At 41.7% G+C, this 21941-nt stretch overlaps 1 protein-coding gene across 3 annotated transcripts in view; it reads right to left on the bottom strand.

Moving 5' to 3' along the window:
- SF3B3 (splicing factor 3b subunit 3) overlaps positions 1–21941 on the bottom strand; it is a 54163-nt gene that overhangs the window by 4234 nt on the left and 27988 nt on the right. For all 3 annotated transcript variants that reach the window (XM_021093803.1, XM_021093804.1, XM_021093805.1), the window contains 12 exons: positions 16954–17105; positions 16251–16406; positions 15376–15531; positions 14407–14550; positions 9812–9934; positions 8225–8379; positions 5579–5753; positions 4051–4256; positions 3797–3953; positions 2094–2219; positions 1487–1699; positions 648–746 (listed from right to left, as the gene is read on the bottom strand). In XM_021093803.1, the coding sequence (XP_020949462.1) occupies positions 648–746; positions 1487–1699; positions 2094–2219; positions 3797–3953; positions 4051–4256; positions 5579–5753; positions 8225–8379; positions 9812–9934; positions 14407–14550; positions 15376–15531; positions 16251–16406; positions 16954–17105 (1862 nt within the window). The remainder of the gene's footprint in view (positions 1–647; positions 747–1486; positions 1700–2093; positions 2220–3796; positions 3954–4050; positions 4257–5578; positions 5754–8224; positions 8380–9811; positions 9935–14406; positions 14551–15375; positions 15532–16250; positions 16407–16953; positions 17106–21941) is intronic.

Genomic DNA, 21941 nt, shown 5'->3' with positions numbered 1-21941 from the left:
AGAGCAAGCAGTGACTCCAAAACACAGATTTCACAATCTTTTAAAATTCATAAACTAGTAAAATTTTTTTAATATTTTAAAATGTTCTTAGCATTGACTTAGAGCTAAATGCCCTCACAAACATGCTGATGTTAGATTGTTTCTGATGTGTAACTGAAACACCTTTTTGATAAATTATCAAATTTGCAAAATGGAAACCACAAAAGTATAAAAAACAGTCATCACTTAGGTGTGCTCTAAAATGGATCTATTTTTAAAAGTCTAAACATGTTCTACTACAGAAGTACATGCCAACAGGTGTAAAGCCCAAGACACACCTCCCAGAAGAGCTGCTTTGTATCAGAAATGAACCTACGCAATCATCTTCTGCAAGGAAACTACTATGCACCAAAGAGATACACAATGCTAAAATGTCTCAGAAAAATTTCTATTCTACTGTCATAAACATGGGATGGTAACTTGGGTCACCTTATGTAAAACTCAGTGCCCATCCATCACAGGCCATGTACTGTCCACCCTAGAGATCTGCACGCACGGGAGAGCACTCAGCACAGTCACGTGCACTGTGGATAATTCACTAAAAGTATCATGAAGAATGTACTACACAGGCTAGTGCCTCTCCTTTGGGGCCCTTTCTGCAGTCTTACCTTCTGAGAGGCCCCATTGAGCAAGCCCCGGTCCCAGAGAGCTTTATTTCCAGTGGGATCCTCATCTACTTCATCATTGGTATTAGGTGGGAGTCTCACCTACAATTAAGTGACACAAATCACAGGACATTCATCTTGATCATCAAGCAACATGTTTGCCCAGGTCATTGAAAGGAGGCACTACCTTTGCCAGAGTCCTGAGCCCAAGTCTCCTGTACCTTTCTGGTGTCTAAGGAATAAGAAACTCAACAGGAAAAAAAAATAATATAAGAACGAAAAGGAAAAATGCAAAAAACAAAGACCACAGAACAGGAACACAAAATGCCAGACTAGGCTTAAAAAGATAAGCCAGGAGTTCCCGTTGTGGCGCAGTGGTTAACAAATCCGACTGGGAACCATGAGGTTGTGGGTTCGATCCCTGGCCTTGCTCAGTGGGTTAAGGATCTAGTGTTGCCGTGAGCTGTGGTGTAGGTTGCAGATGCAGCTCGGATCCTGCGTTGCTGCAGCTCTGGTGTACCCCTAGCCTGAGAACCTCCATGTCCTGCAGGAGTGGCCCTAGAAATGGCAAAGGAAAAAAAAAAAAAAGATAAGCCAAAATCCTGGCAAAAAAGTAAAAATTAATCTTTAGCTCAAACTAAATCTATCATTCTTAAATCATGTTGCATGGGGAGATGGGAGGTGAATGGGGTGGGCACAGGGATAGGGGGAATCTAAAAGAATTTTATGCCCTTTTTTATTTTTCATATTCAACATCATCATCTGGGGTCCTTGGCTTTACCACAAACAAATTGAGCCAGCTTTCCTATACATCACTGTAACCCAAATAAACATCAACTTACCACACAAATGTTGCCAAACTTGTCTGCCCCAGCAACAGTATCATAGTCGAGGAGGCTAGCTGTTGTGACCCATCGAGGGTAGGTATCATCAGCAAAGATGATGAGCTGGTTCTCATTACGCTTGTAGCGAACCCAGATGAAACTTTCTTGGACATCAGATACAATTACCCTATGTCCAATAGTCTGGATGCCAGAAATGTAATTGGCAATATGCTGGGAAAAACAAAGACAGCAATGGGTGTAACCTTGGGGTGTAGTAACAACACAAAGTCCAGCTTACGCTGACTGCAACATATAGAGGGTCTGAAAGACGGGACACTCCAAAGAATAGCACTGGTCAGTGCTGGAAGGTGGGAAAAGGAGCGAAGCAATTTTAATGCAGTGGAAATACACGTCAACTTTAATAATTAAGTTCTTTACAGAAGCAAAGAGGACAGAAATGTGGTTCTTAGTGTAAACAAGTTGAGAAACCCACCTACTCCCGTCCTTCTCAAGTCTCTAAGACAAGATCCCCATAGACATGGTTCTAACAGCTGCTGTCTACTACACTACCCGTGTCTCCTCCTTCCTCACTAGCTAAGACCTGGCCCTCACACCACACGTTTACCTTATTCTCACACTTTCGGAGTAACTTCTTCTTTCCTAGGTCATAGACTCGCAAAAGTTTTCCCACACCAATCAACACCCTCCCCTGGAATGGGGCAATGGCAGCAGGAACCTCTTCCACTGGAGTCTGTGAAAGGAAAAGCAGACAATGTAGCTATTACAACACATAGTCATACCCCCTCAACCCAAAACACCTACTAGGGGCATCTGTCAGGAAGACCACAAGTGATCATCTGCTCAACAGAGAAAATAAGCCACACATTCAACAGTCTCTTGAAATAAGGTGTTTGGGTAAACAGGCATCACATGCTACGTTTCACTAAGTGGAATGATGCCACAAGTGAAAGTAAGTTCTGGTGTCTGATGAACACTGTCTTAGAGCCTATGGAATTCATTGATTCTATTAACTAACAGTGAAGCCACAACATCAGAGAAGAGATTTTGTTGTGTGGAGGGAGGGGAAAGGAGTGCTAGTGATAAGTGATGTCTTAGCTATAAGGGAGACACAGTGAGTTTAGCACAAAGAAAGCCCTGTGAAGCTCCTAGATAACACTCCTGTGGGAGGCTTGGAGGAACCACACTGGTGTGTGATGGAAAGCAGGCACTGTAGCTATTACAACATACAGGTTGTTGTTTTTTCTCTTGGTCTTTTTAGGGCCACACTGGCAGCATATGGATATTCCCAGGCTAGAGATCCAATTGGTGCTGTAGTCACCAGCCTACAGCACAGCCACAGCAACGCAGAATCTGAGCCACAATCTGCGACCTACACCACAGCTCATGGCAACGCTGGATCCCCAGCCCACTGAGCAAAGCCAGGGATCAAACCTGCGTCCTCTTGGATGCTAGTCAGGTTCACCAACCATTGAGCCACGACGGAAACTCCATACATGTTTTTTTAAATTTTAAAATTAAATTTTTTGGAGTTCCCGTCATGGCTTAGTGGTCAACGAATCCAACTGGCATCCATGAGGACATGAGTTCGATCCCTGGCCTCGCTTAGTGGATTAAGTGGATCCGACGTTGCCGTGAGCTCTAGTGTAGGTCTGAGACGCACCTCCGATCCCACATTGCTGTGGCTGTGCTATAAGCTGGCAGCTACAGCTCTGATCAACCCCTAGCCTGGGAACCTCCACATACATATGCATAGGGTGCGGCCCTAAAAAAACAAACCACCCCCTGCCACACACACAAAAAACCCACCTGCCTAAATAAATAATTTTTTTATATTTTGAAAGTATAAAATTCATAAAACATACATAAAGCTTAGGATTTAAACCATTATCAAATATACAATTCGTAACAGCAACATATTCAAAATTTTGTGAAACCATCAACACCATCCATCCCCCCAACTCAGTATTTTACTATCTTTCCAAAGGGGAACTGTATAACCTATTAAATAATCTACCCCATCACCGCTGCCTTCAGAATATTAATTTCTTGCAATTGCCAAATTTTGGTCACAAACTATAGTCTACTTAGTTAAGACTAGAAAACAGGGGACTAATTCAGTGTACATCTGTTTGCCATGGAGGGTGGTTAGCACACAATCTTCCAGGGGGACCAGCAAGGAGTGAAGGTTCACTGGGGCATGAAAACCCCCATCTCCCACATGCCTCCAAATACCTGACCTACAACTTAGCTAAAGTGGGAAGGTCTAATAGGACTTAAGATCCAGGAAAACCACAGGCTGGTTCCTACCTTGTGCAAAAACTCCAGTTTTTCCCCATTGTTCACGAGCTTGTAGGTATAGACAAAGCCCCCTGCTACAGATCGGGGGTTCAGTATTAGGTCTTTGGCCACGCCCACCAGCACATACCAATCATCACCAGTGTTGGAGAACCTGCACACAGCCACACTGCATGTACAGAGAAAGAGTCAGGCGTCAGGCATTAGTCACAGCCCAGAGAATCCCATTCCAGTCTCCAAAAGGCTAGAGGTCCTGGGCTCCTTACCTAAAAGCAGCTTCATTCTGTTCCAACTGAACAAGGTCTAGTGTGTTTCCCTGAATAGGATTCATCACTCGGATCACAGAGGCCCACTGGCCATTGCCAGCCTTAGGAGCTCCGAAAATGGACTCAGGGAGGTTTTCATTGAGGAACGCTGCTGCCATCTCTGCGGCCAGCTCCCGCTCATCCTCCCCTGCTGCTTCCACCATTTCCTAAACCCAAAGAACAAAAGAAGAGTTGGTGTGTTCAGAGGTGGGCGCTGGGTGAAGTGGACAAGTAGCAAGAGCACCTCCAGGGGGGTGTTCAGATCAATGGAGAGGTGTATAGACCAGAGGAAGACGAAAGAGCAATGAAGGGAAAGCAGGTACTTCTTTTTTATCAATGCCAAGAAGATCTAACATTAACTGTGGCAAATACTTGACTACTGGTCTGAGAAACATAAAGATGAAAACACTCTTTTTCTATCTAACCATCTGATTTCCCCTGCTAAGATTACTTGTTTCCAGAGTTCCTGTCGTGGCTCAGTGGTTAACAAATCTGACCTTGCCGTGAGCTGTGGTGTAGGTCGCAGATGCAGCTCGGATCTGGCATTGCTGTGGCTCTGGCGTAGGCCAGTGGCTACAGCTCCGATTAGACCCCTAGCCTGGGAACTTCCATATGCCTCTTGAGCGGCCCTAGAAAAGGTAAAGCCAAAAAAAAAAAAGAAAAAAGATTACTTGTTTCCTTTCTTCTAGGCCAGATACAGTTTTACATAGTTGGGACTATTTGTTTTATGCTGGGTAATGATTTTTGGAAGAAACTGGTGCTGGGAGGAGTATGAAAGCCGTCTCATTTGGGTCTGAATCCAGAAAAAATATAATACAGACTATACTGGAAATTCAAAGACTGAAGAACTATTCCAAAGGGAGCTAAATACTGAAACCCAGGTCAGTATTTTAGTCCTGAGTGCCTCTAAAAACCTCTAAAACCAAGGACTCTGGCAAAGGGCTCTGCTTCAAGGACACAAAAAAGCCTGGATCTTTAAATATAAGAACGTTAATAACTGGAGTTCCCTTCGTGGCTCAGCGGTTAACAACCCCGACTAGGATCCATGAGGATGTGGGTTTGATCCCTGGCAGTGATCAGTGGGTTAAGGATCCAGCATTGCCATGAGCTGTGGTGTAGGTCACAGACACAGCTTGGATCTGGCGTTGCTATGGCTGTGGCGTAGGCTGGCCTAGGAATTTAATATGCCACAGGAGTGGCCCTAAAAAGCAAAAAAGAAAAAACTATAACCAACAACTACACAGGGATTTAAACTTTTCAACACAACTTCATACATCTTTTTTCTTTTCCTTCTTTTTTGGCCGCACCTGCGGCACATGGAAGATCCTGGGCCAGGGACTGAATAGGAGCCAAAGCTACGACCCATACTACAGCTGCGCTAACACTGGATCCATAATCCACTGTGCAGGGCCAGATATCAAACCGTCGTCACTGTAGTAGAAACTCCACAAACACCTTTTTATTGACTCCTGAAGGTCATATACATTACCTCTGCCATCTGCTGCTTCCTCTGAGCTTTTGTGGCCTCAGTGTAAGCATTGTGGTCAGTCTCAATGATGATTAGGTTGTTACTTTCAGGATGGATGACAAATTTCCTGGGTGTGTACTGCAGTGGAAAGGCTACTTGATTGAAGACAGCACCCAGCTTCTCTAATGCCAAAATTCTACAGCAAAAGGCAAAGAGTTAGGTCACTCACTGAGAACTAAGAAACTGGTGTTGAAACAGTCAATTAACAGTCACAGCAAACACATGAATCCCTAAAGGTCCAGTGTTGGTATTAGGCAACATGAAACAACAGTCTTCTAATCCATGATTCTGCACAAGAGATAAAGAAATCAGGGAGAGCTCTTTATTTTAGTAACAACATACCAGTGATTCCAGTTTTCACCAGTGAAAACTACATTAGAACCCCCAAAGGAATTTTTTTAATCCCCCCAATGGTAATGTGATATGGAGTTCCTGTTGTGGCGCAAAGGAAATGAATCCAACTAGTAACCAAACAAACAAGTAAACAGGTAAAAAAGCCAATTCCAAATTTGTTGTGAAGCACTGCAATTACCTACATATATGTGGTACTTCTGTGATAGTGTTTTATAAAATAGCATGGATGCCATCCTGAACCAAAATCACCTAAGCTTTAGGAAATCCCCAAGGATGAAGAAAGAGATGGCAAGTATGAGACCTACAACCTTTGTCAAAAGGGACAGAGATGTGCATATACCAAATTATATACCAAATGAGCAGACCCCAGATGCTCTTTAAAATAGTCACTTGGTCTCTAAAAATGGACTTTTATTTGTAGTTTAAGTATTCTCTACAGATCATACATAATCTGAAAGGAGACCTAAAAAAAATTAATGGAAGAGGAATTCCCTGGTGGCTCAGTGGGTTAAGGATCCTGCATTGTCACTGCTGTGGCTCGGGTTTGATCCCTAGCATTGCAACTTCCATATGCCATGAGTGCAGCCAAATAAACCACCCCCCCAAACAACGGAAGATAGGAAAGAAGCATTTCAAAGTGCTGTAAGAAAAAATGGTTATTCAGAATCATAAAAAGGAGTATAATATAAAAAACAGAACATTTTTAAAATACATTATGATTATTAACATTCCACTCCCATGACTAAGTAATTTTTTACATACACAAGAAAAATGAACATATACACCCACATGAGAACTTACACATGAATGTTCATAGCAGCATTATTCATAATAGCCAAAAGTAGAAGTGACTGGTCCTGACAGAAAGCACCACGAACAGTATTTATGCTTTCAAGAACTTCGCTTTTACTTGTTCCACACAGTGGCTGTACCTGATTTTGTAGCAGGGGTGGGGGGGGTTGAGGGGTAGTGTTGTGCCACTAAAAGTTTGAAAATCTGTGCAACTGTCTAAATTTATAGGAATCCAGCAATTAAAGAGCTCGTATAGATAAAACAATTACAGGACCCATGGATGAGGCTAAGCCTGACAGTGTGTAGGAAGCATTCCAGGGACAGGTGCAAAGATTTTAAAAAAACAAGGAAAGAATGTATTGGGGCATGCAGGGGGAGCAATTTTCCAAGAGTAGATAGAAGGTATACAAAGACGTTGAAGCTTAAAAAGAGAGAAAATGACTGAAAAGTTCCTGAAGGCTCTTACAAACAAATCTGGAAGTAAACCTGACATGCAATACAGGATTCATATATCATGAGGCCAGAGTTCCACTGTGAACGCCAACAGTTAAGCCAGGATGTGAACATCAATGGCATTAAAGGGTTAATAAATAAAACAAACAGGAGTTCCTTTATGGCACAGTAGGTTAAGGATCCAGTGATGTCACTGCAATGGCTCAGTGTGCTGCTGCAGTGTGGATTCAGTCCCTGGTCCAGGAACCTCCTTCCACATGCCATGGACAGCCCGCCACCCCCACCCCAAAAGGAAACAAACACAACTACTCCTCTTCCAAACTCGAGGAAGTCAAACCAAACAGGTTACTTTCCATCATGAAATACAGCCACTGCTTACTCTAATATGATCAATACAGCCTGTCAACCTGCATAAGGCCTATATAATTATATTGAGGTTAAAATATAAGATGTAACAATGCAAGTAACAAGTGAGAAAAGATTATCAGCGATTGCACAATGTCTCCTCTAAAACTAATCCAAATAGCATAGCCATGGAAAACAAAAATCTTAAATCTGTGACTGAACTACAACTGAGTACTTGGCCCTGATGGAGTTGCCATTGTGGCTCAGTGGTAATGAACCCGACTAGTATCCATAAGGATGTGGGTTCAATCCCTGGCCTTGCTTAGTGAGTTAAAGGATCTGGTGTTGCCGAGAGCTATGGTGTAGGTTGTAGACGTGGCTCATTGCTGTGGGGTAGGCCAGCAGCTTCAGATCCAATTTGATGATCCCTAGCCTGGGAACTTCCATATGTCATGGGTGGGGCCCTAAAAAGACAAAGACATAAACCAACAACAACAAAAAACCCCTTGGCCCTGAAAGTCTAAACACAAGCTACAACTCCCAAACACCGAAACTTGGCCACTAGGTACTTTGCCTAGCCAAATGAAGGTTTCAATTGCAACACACTAGTCCCACGGCTCTCTGCCAACCTCTCGCTGGGCTTCAACTGTGGGACTTTCTCACCTCAGGGTATTGGTGGAGATGGCCACAATGCCCTCAGGGCACTGTTCAGAGGCGAAGCCAGATGCAAATTCCAGGGTCTCATAAGACAGGGGGGTGAGATGGAAACGAGATTGGTAAGAATAGCTCAACCATGAGCGGCTTGACATGGCCAACACCTGAGGAAAGAAAAATATCTCCAATATGCTTGGGAAAAGCTCAAATACGGTATGCTAACCCAATTTCCCTATCCCCAAATTTTAGTGTGCAGAATATCCCAAGAAATTTTAGAAACCTAAAAGACTACCTTAAGAAAGACACCTACTAACAGTTAAGAATTCTAAGGATTCAGCATTATTACTGCTGTGGCTCAGGTTCAATTCCTGGCCTGGGAACTTTTGCATGCCGGAAGCATGGCCAAAAGAAAAAAAATAGAAAAAACCAAAAAGGATATACTTTGTTCAGGGATAGAAATACTGCATATTGTAAAGATGACAAGCCTTTCCAAATTAATGTGCATAAAAAAGATGCCTAGAGAAGAGGCAGCATGGCTTAGTATTTGCTAAAAGCATTAGCTACTAGCCAAATAAGCTACTATTCAATCAATCTCTGAAGCTTGGTTTCCACATGTATAAAATGGGAATACTATCACAGAGCTGAAAAACTGCAAGGATTAAATGAAGTAACAGGAGTTCCTGCTGTAGTGCAGTGGGTTAAGAATCCAACTGCAGGAGCTCCCATCGTGGCACAGTGGTTAACGAATCCGACTAGGAACCATGAGGTTGTGGGTTCAATCCCTGCCCTGCTCAGTGGGTTAAGGATCCAGCGTTGCCATGACCCGTGGATTCCAAGTTGCTATGGCTGTGGCATAGGCCGGTGGCTACAGCTCGGATTCGACCCCTAGCCTGGGAACCTTCATATGCCGTGGGAGTGGCCCTAGAAATGGCAAAAAGACAAAAAAAAAAAAAAAAAAAAAAAAATCCAACTGCAGTGTCTCAGGTCGCTGTGGAGGTGTGGATATAATCCGCAGCCAGGAGCAGTGAGTTAAAGGATCTGGCATTGCCACAGCACTAGGGTAGGTTGGGCTATGGCTCACATTCAATCCCTGTCCTAGGAACTTCCAACATCAGGTATGGCCATAGAACAAATTAAAAAAAAAAAATTAAATGCAGTAACAAGTAAAGATCTAGCAGAGCACCTAGCAACACGAATATTCTTAGCTACAAAGTTCACATTTCCCAACCTCTTTCCCATTGCATAGTAAACCATGACACTCATGCCAGGTTGCTCATAGGTAGTGGTATCCCATATGGGAGGTTTCCACTTAAAAGAAGCATTAGCTACTAGTTCCAATTGCTCAGTCTCAAGGCTGAAGGAATCAATTTTCTAACTCACTTATAACCAAATCATGGTACAGTGCCATGGAGCCCCTGTTAAGATACCCTAGATTAAGGGACCCAAGCCTTCCGATGTGAAGGAAACTAATCAAAATAAAGCTTATGTCCAAATAAATATAATACTGGTGAATTAATGAGAGCAAAACTTACACCAACAGTATTTTTCTCAGCTGATGACATCCACATATAATACCTGGCCCCCTTCATTACTTACTGCCTCCTGGCCTTGCATCCGGACACGAAAGAGTTTCACAGGACGGGACCCCAGGTACCTAGTGCGGGTGTCAGACAGATCCCCAGTGACAGGGTCCAGGACAGTTCTCAGCAGCACGCCATTCTAATAAAAAGGAGAGCAGCGGGTAAAGCCTATACATAATAATGGAAGCTCCTTTAGCTACTTAATTTAATTTCAGAGCAGATGGAAGGAAACAACTAGGTAGTTTAAAAAACATAGTAATAATCAGCCAGCCAATCATTCTTTACTAAATCACTGAAGACAGTTATTGAGTATTTATTAAATGAAAAGTACACTTATTTTTCACTATATATCCTTAAAAAATATTATTACCATGTATATCAAACTCATCTTTAAAGTTCTCAGACAGTCTAAAACATCCACACCTATTGTCGTCTCTAAATACCACTTCCCTTAAAAAGAATAAGAATCCGGAGTTCCCGTCGTGGCGCAGTGGTTAACGAATCCGACTAGGAACCATGAGGTTGCGGGTTCGGTCCCTGCGCTTGCTCAGTGGGTTAAAGATCCGGCGTTGCCGTGAGCTGTGGTGTAGCTTGCAGACGCGGCTCGGATCCCCCGTTGCTGTGGCTCTGGCGTAGGCCGGCGGCTACAGCTCCGATTTGACCCCTAGCCTGGGAACCTCCATATGCCGCGGGAGCGACCCAAGAAATAGCAAAAAGACAAAAAAAGAATAAGAATCCTAAGAAAAACGGCTTATTCAGGTCTGGAGTAAGAAATGTGTGCAGAGCACTCTGTTATGCCAGAAGGAAGCTCACAAAGATAGTGGATTCATGTTAAAAGGACAAATGAGCCAATTTCAAAGAGGAACTTCCATACATCTAAAACTTGGCAATTTAGCATCCAAAATAGAGACTGCAACAGATTAATGCACAAATATATAAAACTTGCCAATATAACATTATTTAAAAACCAGGAGTTCCTGTCTTGGTGCAGCAGAAAGGAATCCGACTAGGAACCATGAGGTTGTGGGTTTGAACCCTGGCCTCGCTAAGTGGGTTAAGGATCCGGCGTTGTTGTGAGCTGTGGTGTAGGTTGCAGATGCGGCTCAGATCCCATGTTGCTGTGGCTCTGGCGTAGGCCGGCAGCAATAGCTCCAATTAGACTCCTAGCCTGGGAACCTCCATATGCCTAAAAAGACAAAAAATGAAAAAATTTTAAAATAAAAACCAAAAAACATTTCATCAGTCTTCAGTGAAGACTGCTATGACACCAACTCCTTACTCTGAAAACAAGTACACAAAGGGGACAAAATGAAGTATTTATCCTTCCCCTGTATAAACTGTGTTTCAGGGTAAGCAAAGATATAAAGCAAATTCTGTCTCTAGAGAAAAGGTCCAGCTAATTAAATGAAGATGAAATAGAAAATCATTTCCCAAACCCTAATGAAATAATGAATCTAGCTAATGTGTATCAATGGTTGTTATTAAGTAAAAGATTGATGGCAAGTTTTAAAACGGATCATTTAAAATAGATACAAACATTCAAACATCACAAGTGGGACAATTAGAATTCATATGCCATAGGAAGTAAATAGCACCTATTAAATACCCTAGTCCCTCCCCCCAAAGCAAAACAAAACCAAAGAAGCCCCCATCTGTATCTAATTAACTTCTTGGTCTGTGCTATCTACTACTATATCCCCCAAGGCACATGCAGCTAATCAGAATTAAAGACAAAAAAAAAAAAAAAAAAGGAGTTCCCGTCGTGGCGCAGTGGTTAACGAATCCGACTAGGAACCATGAGGTTGCAGGTTTGGTCCCTGCCCTTGCTCAGTGGGTTAACGATCCGGCGTTGCTGTGAGCTGTGGTGTAGGTTGCAGACGTGGCTCAGATTCCAAGTTGCTGTGGCTGTGGCATAGGCCGGTGGCTATAGCTCTGATTCAACCCTTAGCCTGGGAACCTCCATATGCTGTGGAGCGGCCCAAGAAATAGCAAAAAGACAAAAAAAAAAAAAAAAAAAAAAAAAAAGAATTAAAGGGTGTTATATGTTAAGAATTTAGCATTGTCATTGCTATGGCTCGGGTTGCTGCTGTGGTGTGGGGTCCACCCCCAGCCTGGGAACCCTTGGGCATAGTCCCACCCCCCCTAAAAAGTGCTGTTAGTGCAAAGTACAAAATTCCAGATTTCAAAGACTGTTCTCTCCATACCCAAAACATAAAATGGGAGAAAACACAAAATATCTTTTTTTTATACTGATTACAAAATGAAATATTTTAGATATACTAGGCTAAATAAAACATTAACTACTGTTCCTTTTTTGTGGCTACAGAAAAGTTTTAATTACACATGTGGCTTACATTACATTTTTTTTTTCTGTCTCTTTAGGGCTGCACCCATGGCATATGGAGATTCCCAGGCTAGGGGAAGAATCAGAACTACAGCTGCTGGCCTACGCGACAGCCATGGCCACAGCAATGCAGGATCTGAGCCATGTCTGCAACCTACACCATAGCTCATGGCAACATTGGATCCTTAAGCCACTGAGCGAGGGCAGGATCAAATTTGTGTCCTTCTGGATGCTGGTCAGATTCGTTTCTGTTGAGCAATGATGGGAATTCCCACATTATATTTTTAACAGATCTAAATCTATTAAATCTATCCACTAGTTTGTAGGAAATACAGAGGATAAAGGAACATTAAACACACCAGAACTGAATCTACCAAATCCAGTAAGTGGGAAATCCCACAAGAAAAATGATCTAGTTTCTTCAAAACAAGTTTTTTGTAACAGGTTAGGACAGTTTAAGAAACATATAAAGGTAAATCAAGTAGATATAAACTGTAAACCTCTTTATTTTGTAGATCCTGAACAGAACCAAATGTAAAAACATCTGGAAAAAGAAAAAGGAAACAAAAAGAGGAAAACCAGAACATGGGGCTATCAGATAATATTAAGGAACTGCTAAATTTTGTTGAGCATAGTAGTAATATTAAGGCTTTAATACACACACAAACGCCTCTCTAGAGAAAAGGTCTAGCTAATTAAATAAAGATGAAATAGAAAAGCATTTCTGTTAACTTTCTCAAGTACTTACAGATGAAGTTATATATCATATTAGATCTGTCTTAAATACTCTGAAAAGAGTTCTCTTATGGTAAACTGGGTTAAGGATCTGACATTTTCGCTGCAGCAGAGTGGGTTCAATCCCCAGGAATCTTCCAGGCACAGCCAAAAAACAAGAAAAAAAAAAAAAAACCCATACAACTCCAGGGGGGAAAAAAACAAGCAAACATGGGGGGAATAGAAAAAATGCTGGTAACTGGTGATGGGTACCTGGAGGCTCATTACGTTAGCGTAACTCCTGTGCATGTTTGAGAATTTCTAAATTAATCTTTTTTTTTTTTTTTTTTTTTTTTGCTTTTTAGGGCTGCACTTGGGGCACATGTAAGTTCCCAGGCTGGGGTCAAATCAGAGCTACAGCTGCCAGCCAATGCCACAGCCACAGCAAAAAGGGATCTGAGCCACGCCTGTGAACTACGTCACAGCTCATGGCCAACACCAGATCCTTAACCCACTGATCAAGGCCAGGGATTGAACCCATATCCTCAAGGATCCTAGGTGGGTCAGTAATTCACTGAGTCACAAAAGGAATGCCTGTTAATTTCTACATTAGGAAGTAAAATTAAAAGGCAAAAAGTACCTAGGCTAGATTATCTACATGTTTGAATAAATAATTATTAAAGAAAATGAAAAGAGATGGTCAAAAACCCTGACACTGCCTGATCCTTTGTTTCCTACTTTTCATGCTTTGAAGAGCTCAGCTGCTTTGACAACAGGGTACACCTAGGAGTCTGGTATTGCTAATGGAGCAATTATGAACCATGAGGCCCTCCACACCTACGGGTTCTGAATCCACAGATTCAACCAAACAGGGATAAATAGTCGAGGAGAAAACACTCCAGAAAATTTTAAAAAGCAAAACTTGAATTTGCCACATATGCACAGCAACCATTTACATAGATAGCATTTACATTGTATTACATAATTAAGTAATCTAGAGCTGATTTTAAAGTATATGCAAATATGAGATGTCTCTTATGGTGCAGCTGGTTAAGGATGTGACATCACTGCAATGCCTTGGGTTGCTGCTGCAGCTGGGATTCAATCTGTGACCCGGGAACTTGCACATGCTGCATACCAATTAAAAAAAAAAAAGTATATGAGAATATGCAAATACTATGCCATTTTATATAAGGGTCTTGAGTATCCTCAGATTTCTGGTATCTGAGGGAAATCCTAGAACCAATCCCCCAAGGAAAGCGAAGGACAATGATCCGTTTCAAAAGCTGCATACTGTGAGAACTGCAGGTACCTCTTGAGGAACCCCATCCAAGTTCTGCCTCAGAACAGTGAAAGCAAAACATTCTTATTAAGACTCTTTATAAAAATACTTTTTTACAGACCTGTTTTGTTCTAATTAGAGATGAAATAAGTGGAACACAGAGCAACACCGTTCATGTTTCGTAAGGTGGGTAACTGAAACCATAGGTACAGAAAATGCCCACACTGAACAAAGGAGTCATAAAAGTCAAGAGAGCCTCTGGATTTCTTACCTGCAGCCCAATATTCAGGTATAAGAATCCAATAGAGCCCCTCTCACCCAGCTCATCCTGCTTCTCAGTCCCACCCATTTCCACAATACATAAGGACTCAGGCTGGGCTGGGAGAGCCTGCATGCTCAGAGGTTGCAAACAGTCCTAAGAGGAAAAGAGAAAAGAAAAAAACATGGTAAGTGACCAATTCTGGGAAAAAAATCTGCTCAGAAAGATCTGATTCTAGGTGCAAAGAACAATTCTCTCTTTTGGATAGGGAAAATCTGAGGAATGAGTTCTAAATAGGTAGTGAATTACCAGAAAACTGAACCGCAGCAACTAGCTCTTGAGAGGATAGTGCCTTCTTTTTTTGTAAAAGTGGATAATGGTCAAAGTAAATAAGCAAAGGGCACATGTTTAACGTCACCTAAGGCCCTTTTCCATAAATACAGCCTTAAATTTTTGTTGTTGTTGTTTTTCTAACTAAAAAAGGAAGTTAAGACTTAAGCCAAAGAAACATTTAGTAGTCTTGGATCAACCTTTTTTTTTTTTTTTTTTTTGCCTTTTTGCCTTTTCTAGGGACGCTCTGGTAGCATATGGAGGTTCCCAGGCTAGGGGTTGAATCAAAGCTATAGCCGCCGGCCTACGCCAGAGCCACAGCAACACAGGATCTGAGCCATGTCTGCAACCTATACCACAGCTCACAGCAACGCCAGATCCTTAACCCACTGAGCAAGGCCAGGGACCAACCCGCAACCCCATCGTTCCTAGTCAGATTCGTTAACCACTGCGCCACAATGGGAACTCCTAGATCAGCCCCTTTAAAGCACTGCAGAAAATTCCTGAGGTGTGCTGCTATGATAATCAGGAGAAGGAAGTAGGTGTAGATTTCAGGGCAGAACCCAGTTGATCTGAGAGAAGGACATCAGAAATGGGCCAGGTGGTTAGGTTCCAAATGGAAAGATCCTTGAAGTTGAGGGTGGAACTCACTGAGGGGTCCAGGGAGATGATTCTGACAGTGTTGTCCACGAGCCCTACAGCCAAGAAGCGGGACCGCTGCTCTCCAGGGGGCACATTGGCCAGACTCATGCACACCACATCTGCAGACATCTCCTTTCGCTCTGTGTACTCGTTCAACTGTCCTGACTATAGGAGTGAAGAAAGAAAGAGGTCACAAACCACTCCAACTTGCCCTGAAACCTAGGGCCTGAGGAAGAAAGGGGGCTTCAGTTACTTTTTGTTTCCTCTCACTCGTCTTACTACAATCAATGGCCAAGAATTTCTCTACTTGAGGTTCCATGACTGAACTCTACAGCCTAATGGCAAGCAAAATCTGACAAGAGAATGAAGAGACCTTTGACATTTATTATGCACCACAATTTCCTAAGCCAACCTAGCTCTCAGGAAATGGAAATATATAAAACTGTTTATCTATTCATGCAAACAGTTGGGATCAAAGAGAACTCAAATATGGCAACTAAAGACAAAAAAATTCAATCCTAGGTATAGTTAGACTATACAAGTTGGCCATATCTAGAGACTTCCTGAGAGCACAATTAAGTATACCTAAAACCTTCTACATAAAAGTTAAAATTTCTGAGATTCAGATTGCAGAAATTAAATGTATGGCAAAGAGTTGGTTAAAAAAGTATGAAGGGCAGAAAAAGTGTTTCACTGCTAAGATGGGCTTTCATAACTCCAACGAGAAAGACATGAAAACCTATCCACCTCCAACCTCTCTTTTGGACAATTTCCCTCCTCAATATTCTTTCTTGTGAACATATAATTTAGATACCTGGACCCAAAATCCATCTTCACCTCTGAACCCTGTATTAAATCCCACAGTGAAAAGTAAAATCACATACGGGATCCATCTCAAAATAGACCAGCTCTCCTCCCGTCAGGGCAATCACCACCTGTCGCTGGTTCACTGCACATTTTACAATTGTTTTCTTTCCAGGAGTCTTCCACTCGTTGACTCTCTTGTCTGCTCGTATGTGCCGAATGCCATCAGGATACACCTAGAGGTAAAAAACCTGACTTCAGCAACTTGATGCATTACTCAAACATGACCCTCACACTTATCAGACCTGTCAGATCTAGAGGCATCATTACATTTGAGGCACCAGCTGGGTCAATGACAGAAAAGAGCTAAGAGGTCTCAGGCAAGGTTAACTTCAAAAAAGCTCATGGGATTTTTGTGTGTTTGTTTTGGGGCCCCACCTGTGGCATATGGAAGTTCCCAGGCTAGGGGTCAAATCAGAGCTGTAGCTGCCAGCCTACACCACAGCAACACTGGATCCAAGCAGCATCTGGGACATACGCCAAAGCTTGGGGCAACACCGGATCCTTAACTCAGTGAGTGAGGCCAAGAAAAACCTACATCCTCATGGAAACTAGTTGTATTTGTTACTGCTGAGCCACAATGAGAATTCCCAAAAGCTCATGTTTTGCAAAATCTACTTCTAAGAAGTTAAAAGCTCATTAATGTGAACCCAGCAATCTAACATAACAAGGTCAGAGGACAAAGTAGGTGAGTAGGTAATAAGCAGCTCTGAGAATCCTCACCTGCACCAAGGCATCATCTCCTAACAAGGAACACGACAAGGTTGGGGTAGTGCCCAGAAACCCAGAGTCAGTCACTTCTTCCACAGTTTCTCCAATGGACAACACAAGTGTGGCATTCACGAAAGACACAATGATGTAGGCATCAAACTCATCTGAAAAGAAAAAAAGAAGTTGGTTAGCTAAGAACTCAGTAGCTACAAAGCCAAATGAGACACACTAAGTTTTCTCTTCAGAAACCTTCCAAGGCACTTCTATGTGTAGTCATCACAGTCATGTGGCAAATAGCATAGAATGATCCAAAAGATAATTGATGGTCACAACAGCCTAGCGATATACTTTGCTTCTTTAAATGACTAAATAATAAATAGAGGAGACATGCCCACATCTAACACCTTTGAAAACTAGTATTTGAGACATTTGCTAAAAAAATGCAAGCAGACAAAGCAAGAGGAAATTTTGTGTACTACAATATTTGTATGTATCCAAGCTAGAGTTTGCTCATTTGTGCCAGATGCCAATCCATTCTTAAGAGATACTCCCTATAACCAAGAAAGGCTACCAGGCTATCCATCCTCTTCCAAATGAAGCTTATGTGGGAACATAAGACCCAATGAATAAAATAAAGATGACTTAAGCCTCTGGGACTAAATCATTCCAGGGTTGGAAACTGAGAATCCTAGGATGTCCCAATATGAATATAAGAACACTAGATAATATGTGCGTGTGAAGTTTATATTGTCAGCCCTTGACCTCTCTAGTTTTTCATGTTTAAAAATACAAAAATATAACTGTTCAGTGGTCATGAGCAATCTTATCTAATCTTTTGTTTAATACAATATTTTTGGATAAACCAACACCAATCACTTTTTCAAGGTCAAAAGTACTCAGACAACACCAAAAGTTTCTCATGCATATCTCATAGTTAAAAAGCTGTCTATTTCCCATACAGTCCACCCAACAACATAAAACAGCTCCTGTGTGTCTCCCACATCCAGCACACTGTTCGGCATAAAGCTTGATAAATGTTCACTTTTTTAAAGAACAAAGATTTGTGTACTTTTCATTTGAATTTTCTGTATCAATTCCCCTTTCTGTCCCCTTCAAACAGAAATCAGGCGAACGAGGGACAGAATGACAAGGTACAAAATTGGAGTGGCTACCTCATTCTTAGCAGAAGAAGCTAAAGGACTGTGATTGCCTGGGCCCTTGTCAGAGCTCAACACCATAAAGCCTGAGCCACCCCCCCCCCACATCAAGGACAGTTGGGATTTTGATTGCTCACAAGGTGGTTCAGCTGAACTAAGGTTACTTGGTAAGTTCAGCAGAATCAGTCTTCTTTATAGAACACGGGATCAAGAGAAAATTTATTGGGAATTTCCTGATGGTCTAGTGGTTATGATTCGATGTTTCTACCACTGTAGCCTGGGTTCAATCCCTGGTCTGGGATCTGAGATCCCACATTAAGCCACTGCATGCTGCAGAGGGGGGAAAATTATTATTGGTGTAACCTATAGTAGCATTCTGACCTATTAGCAGGACGTAAAATCAATTTGGTGGATTGCAATCAGCCTTTTAAAACAGAAATATATAGAAATATAGTTTATGAAGATACTTCACACATACTAAGGGTAAGTACTATTCTGTAAAAACTCTGTTTCTGTTTACAATATGTGTGTGTACTGAATGTGTGGCTGAAAGGCAAGAATCAAAGATCTTTCCTGACAGGTGTAATCTAATGGCTAAACCAGGAATCCAGAGTTAAGAGTTCAACTTTGAAATCAAAGGGAGTAACACAGGACAACCAGATAGTTGGTTTTACATTATTTTGTTCTAAACTATCAACATGTACCACATGCCTGGGACACCTTATAAGCTAGCTTTGTAAGACCACACTGTTCAATATCATAAAATATTTACTACAGACATGATTATTCCTGAAGTGGATGTCTTAATAACTTACAACAAAACCAACACCAGTCTCCACGCAACACCAAACTTGGAAGCTTACTCCAGCTCTCAGTTTTTGAACTGGAAATTTCTGGTGTGTAAAAATAACAGGAATTGCTTAATTTTAACATTATATGAATACTGTGTCCTTTCCCACGTTTTCAACACTTGAAACCCAATACCTCAAAAGCAGTGCCAGAACAAATTAAAGCCAAACAAAAAAGGGCTCTAACTGGCCAGGAATTTTTTTATTTTTTATTTTTGCTTTTAATGTACACATCTGCAGCATATGGAAATTCCGAGGCTAGGTAGGGGTTGAATAGGAGCTACAGCTACCAATCTACACCATGGCCACAGCAACGTGGAATCTGAGCCACGTCTGCGACCTACACCACAGCTCAGGGCAATGCCGGATCACCAATCCGCTGAGCAAGGCCAGGGATCAAACCCAAATCTTCAAGGATTCTAGTCAGATTAGCTTCCACTGTGCCATAAAGGGAACTCCATAACTGGCCAGGATTTTGACCTCTTCCTTTAGTTAAAGGAAAGCAAGAGCTTCCAGAAAAGAAACCATAAATTTTTAACTTACATACAAAGAATAGGGGGACTGAGGAAAAAGGGCTGCCTTGGTCCTTACCTTCCCTTTGATTCAAGACCTCAAACTGCTCCGATATAAAAACGGAGATGCTCATGGACTTAAACAGGGTCTTAAATTCACTGGGCGGTTCAACAAGCAATAGAACAACGACTGACACTTGAAAGGTGCTTTACATCAGAGATTTCCTCAAAATATCCACTACCCTGTGAATACTAAGCACACTGTAACTTCTACCCTTTCCATTCTGGTCCAGGAGGACCAGGAGCAGATTAGCTGCCCTTGTGTCCTAGGCAGGTTATAAGGTAAAAGGTGGAATCCAGAACAAAATCAAGCTTCTATGGCAAGTGACGATGAATATTTATATTGCCTTCTTCCAGTGGTTACAAATTTCATATAAAAGAACGTTAGTTCACACCTCAGTGAAGACTCAGAGTTTGAGAAGGCATCTTTGTCTCAGTTACATAGGACTTACATCTGTCTGAGCATTGAAGAAACAGCCCAGACGAAGGAATGCTTTACTCTTCTTTCCCCTCAGTATCTCAGGCTCAACAAACAGCCCACTCCAAAGGGTAAAGTAAGTGACCAAATGATTTAGGTGTCTAATCTCATTCTCACTCTAAATTCAAACCACTCAATGCTTGTCTTGCCTCAACACAGACCTGATTATACTCAAATTTAAAAACGGGGGGGGAGGGGGGGGGCCTTCACCAAGGCATAATCTTTCACTCAGTACACCTGGGAGAGTATGAAGTTAAGGTTTTCCTTTGGCTTAATGAGAGATAAATTAATCATGTTCCATATCCTGTGGCAGAAAGTAAGAGAAGCTAATTCCTGTCTCAGACTATTTAAAGTGAAGAAAGAGGGATGTGCACCAGTGCAGTGCACATGGACAGCCAACTGCAAAGTTACCCTCTGAGAGATGCTATCAGAGCAGCCTCAATATATTGAGCAGTTCCATCTCCCTGGGAAAACTCTAAGACCCCGTGGTAGACCCTAGCAATAGGTACACACCTGTGGTGATCAGCACCTTCACCCGCCACCTGTGGAAGAGAAAAAAAGGCTTGGTATTGGTAGTGTGCATCACCAAGTACCAGCCAAGGTTAGTAGTTGCCTGGAAGACTACAGTATGTGTGGACATGTGGAATGTTCACTCAACAGTAACTCGGGATGTGGAAAGAGAATGAATAGAAAGAACCTGACCCATTTTTGTGGGTGATCACCCAAATTATAGTTTCTAAAAAGCAAAATTTACCAGGATATAATCATTTCTTAGACTTTGATATTTAGAGAAGAAAAATTTCAGCTACAAGTTTGTCATGCAACATACTGCTCCTCCCTAACTTACCAAACATCACCCTAAATGCTTTTCCTGATTCTCAAACAGATGCCTATTCCCTCTCCTCCAATACTTCCTAGCAACAGCTTATGCCTTCCATCACATCAGAACAAGAGTTTTGTAGTCTTCTTTTATAGATGGCACATGCTCTGAAAGTAGAGATTCTACCTTAATTACTCTGAGTATAAGGTAGACTTGAAAGACAGCAGGATGAGAAAACTTTTCCTAGAAAACCACAACATCCCACACTCCCACTGCAGGATTAATCAAATGGACAATGGACTGGGATTCGAGAGAAAGGGCTTTCAGTCTCTAATGGCCTAGGCGTGATATCTTGGGACAGTCAACCCTTGTGATTATCTGTCTTCATAAAAATGAGAAGTTACTCTCCTGCAAATCTAAATCTATTTTATAATAAAGTTTAATAAATAAAAACAAAAACCAAACAAAAAAGAGGAGCACACTAGGTTTTTTCTAACAGCTCTAATTCAAAAAGTCAACGTAAAATGTTTTCAAGAGCTTATTAATATCAACCAGCCACCAAGCTAATAGTAAACATCAACCCTAACCAGTTTCTTTGTGAAGAGACTACACAAAATGGGAAAATCTTTCAAAACTAACCATCCAGTAATTATCTTAGCTAAAACGAACCTTCTAATGTCCTATTCACTTTTTCTTTTTTCTTTCTACTCAATTCAGACTGGACTCCAATCCACATGAAAACAAAACCTACTAAAATGTGTATTATACTATTAGAAAGATGTTTCCCTCCTACACATTTCCCAGCCCTTAAATTTGTTCCATATAACCAAAACATCTAAATATTGGGAAGATTTCCAACGGTTTTCTTGAAAAAGCTTTGTATACTGGCCAATCCCACATTTCTGAGCGAAGAATAGGAAAACGAAGTCTAGGAACAGAAATGATCTACAACCCCAAAGAATCAAAGGGAAAATTAGAATTGAGTAAAATTCTGTTGCCACAAGACCTTCCTGCACTACCTCACATTTTCACATAACTTTCATTATTTTTAGGATGAGGTAATCTTTCTTTCTTTTTTTTTTTTTTGTCACGCCCGCAGCACATGAAAATTCCTGGGGCAGGGAT

Source organism: Sus scrofa, chromosome 6, assembly GCF_000003025.6.
Source record: "Sus scrofa isolate TJ Tabasco breed Duroc chromosome 6, Sscrofa11.1, whole genome shotgun sequence".
NCBI classification, from domain to species: domain Eukaryota; kingdom Metazoa; phylum Chordata; class Mammalia; order Artiodactyla; family Suidae; genus Sus; species Sus scrofa.
Note: the sequence above shows the minus strand (reverse complement) of the source record. Positions and strands in the feature narration are given on the sequence as shown.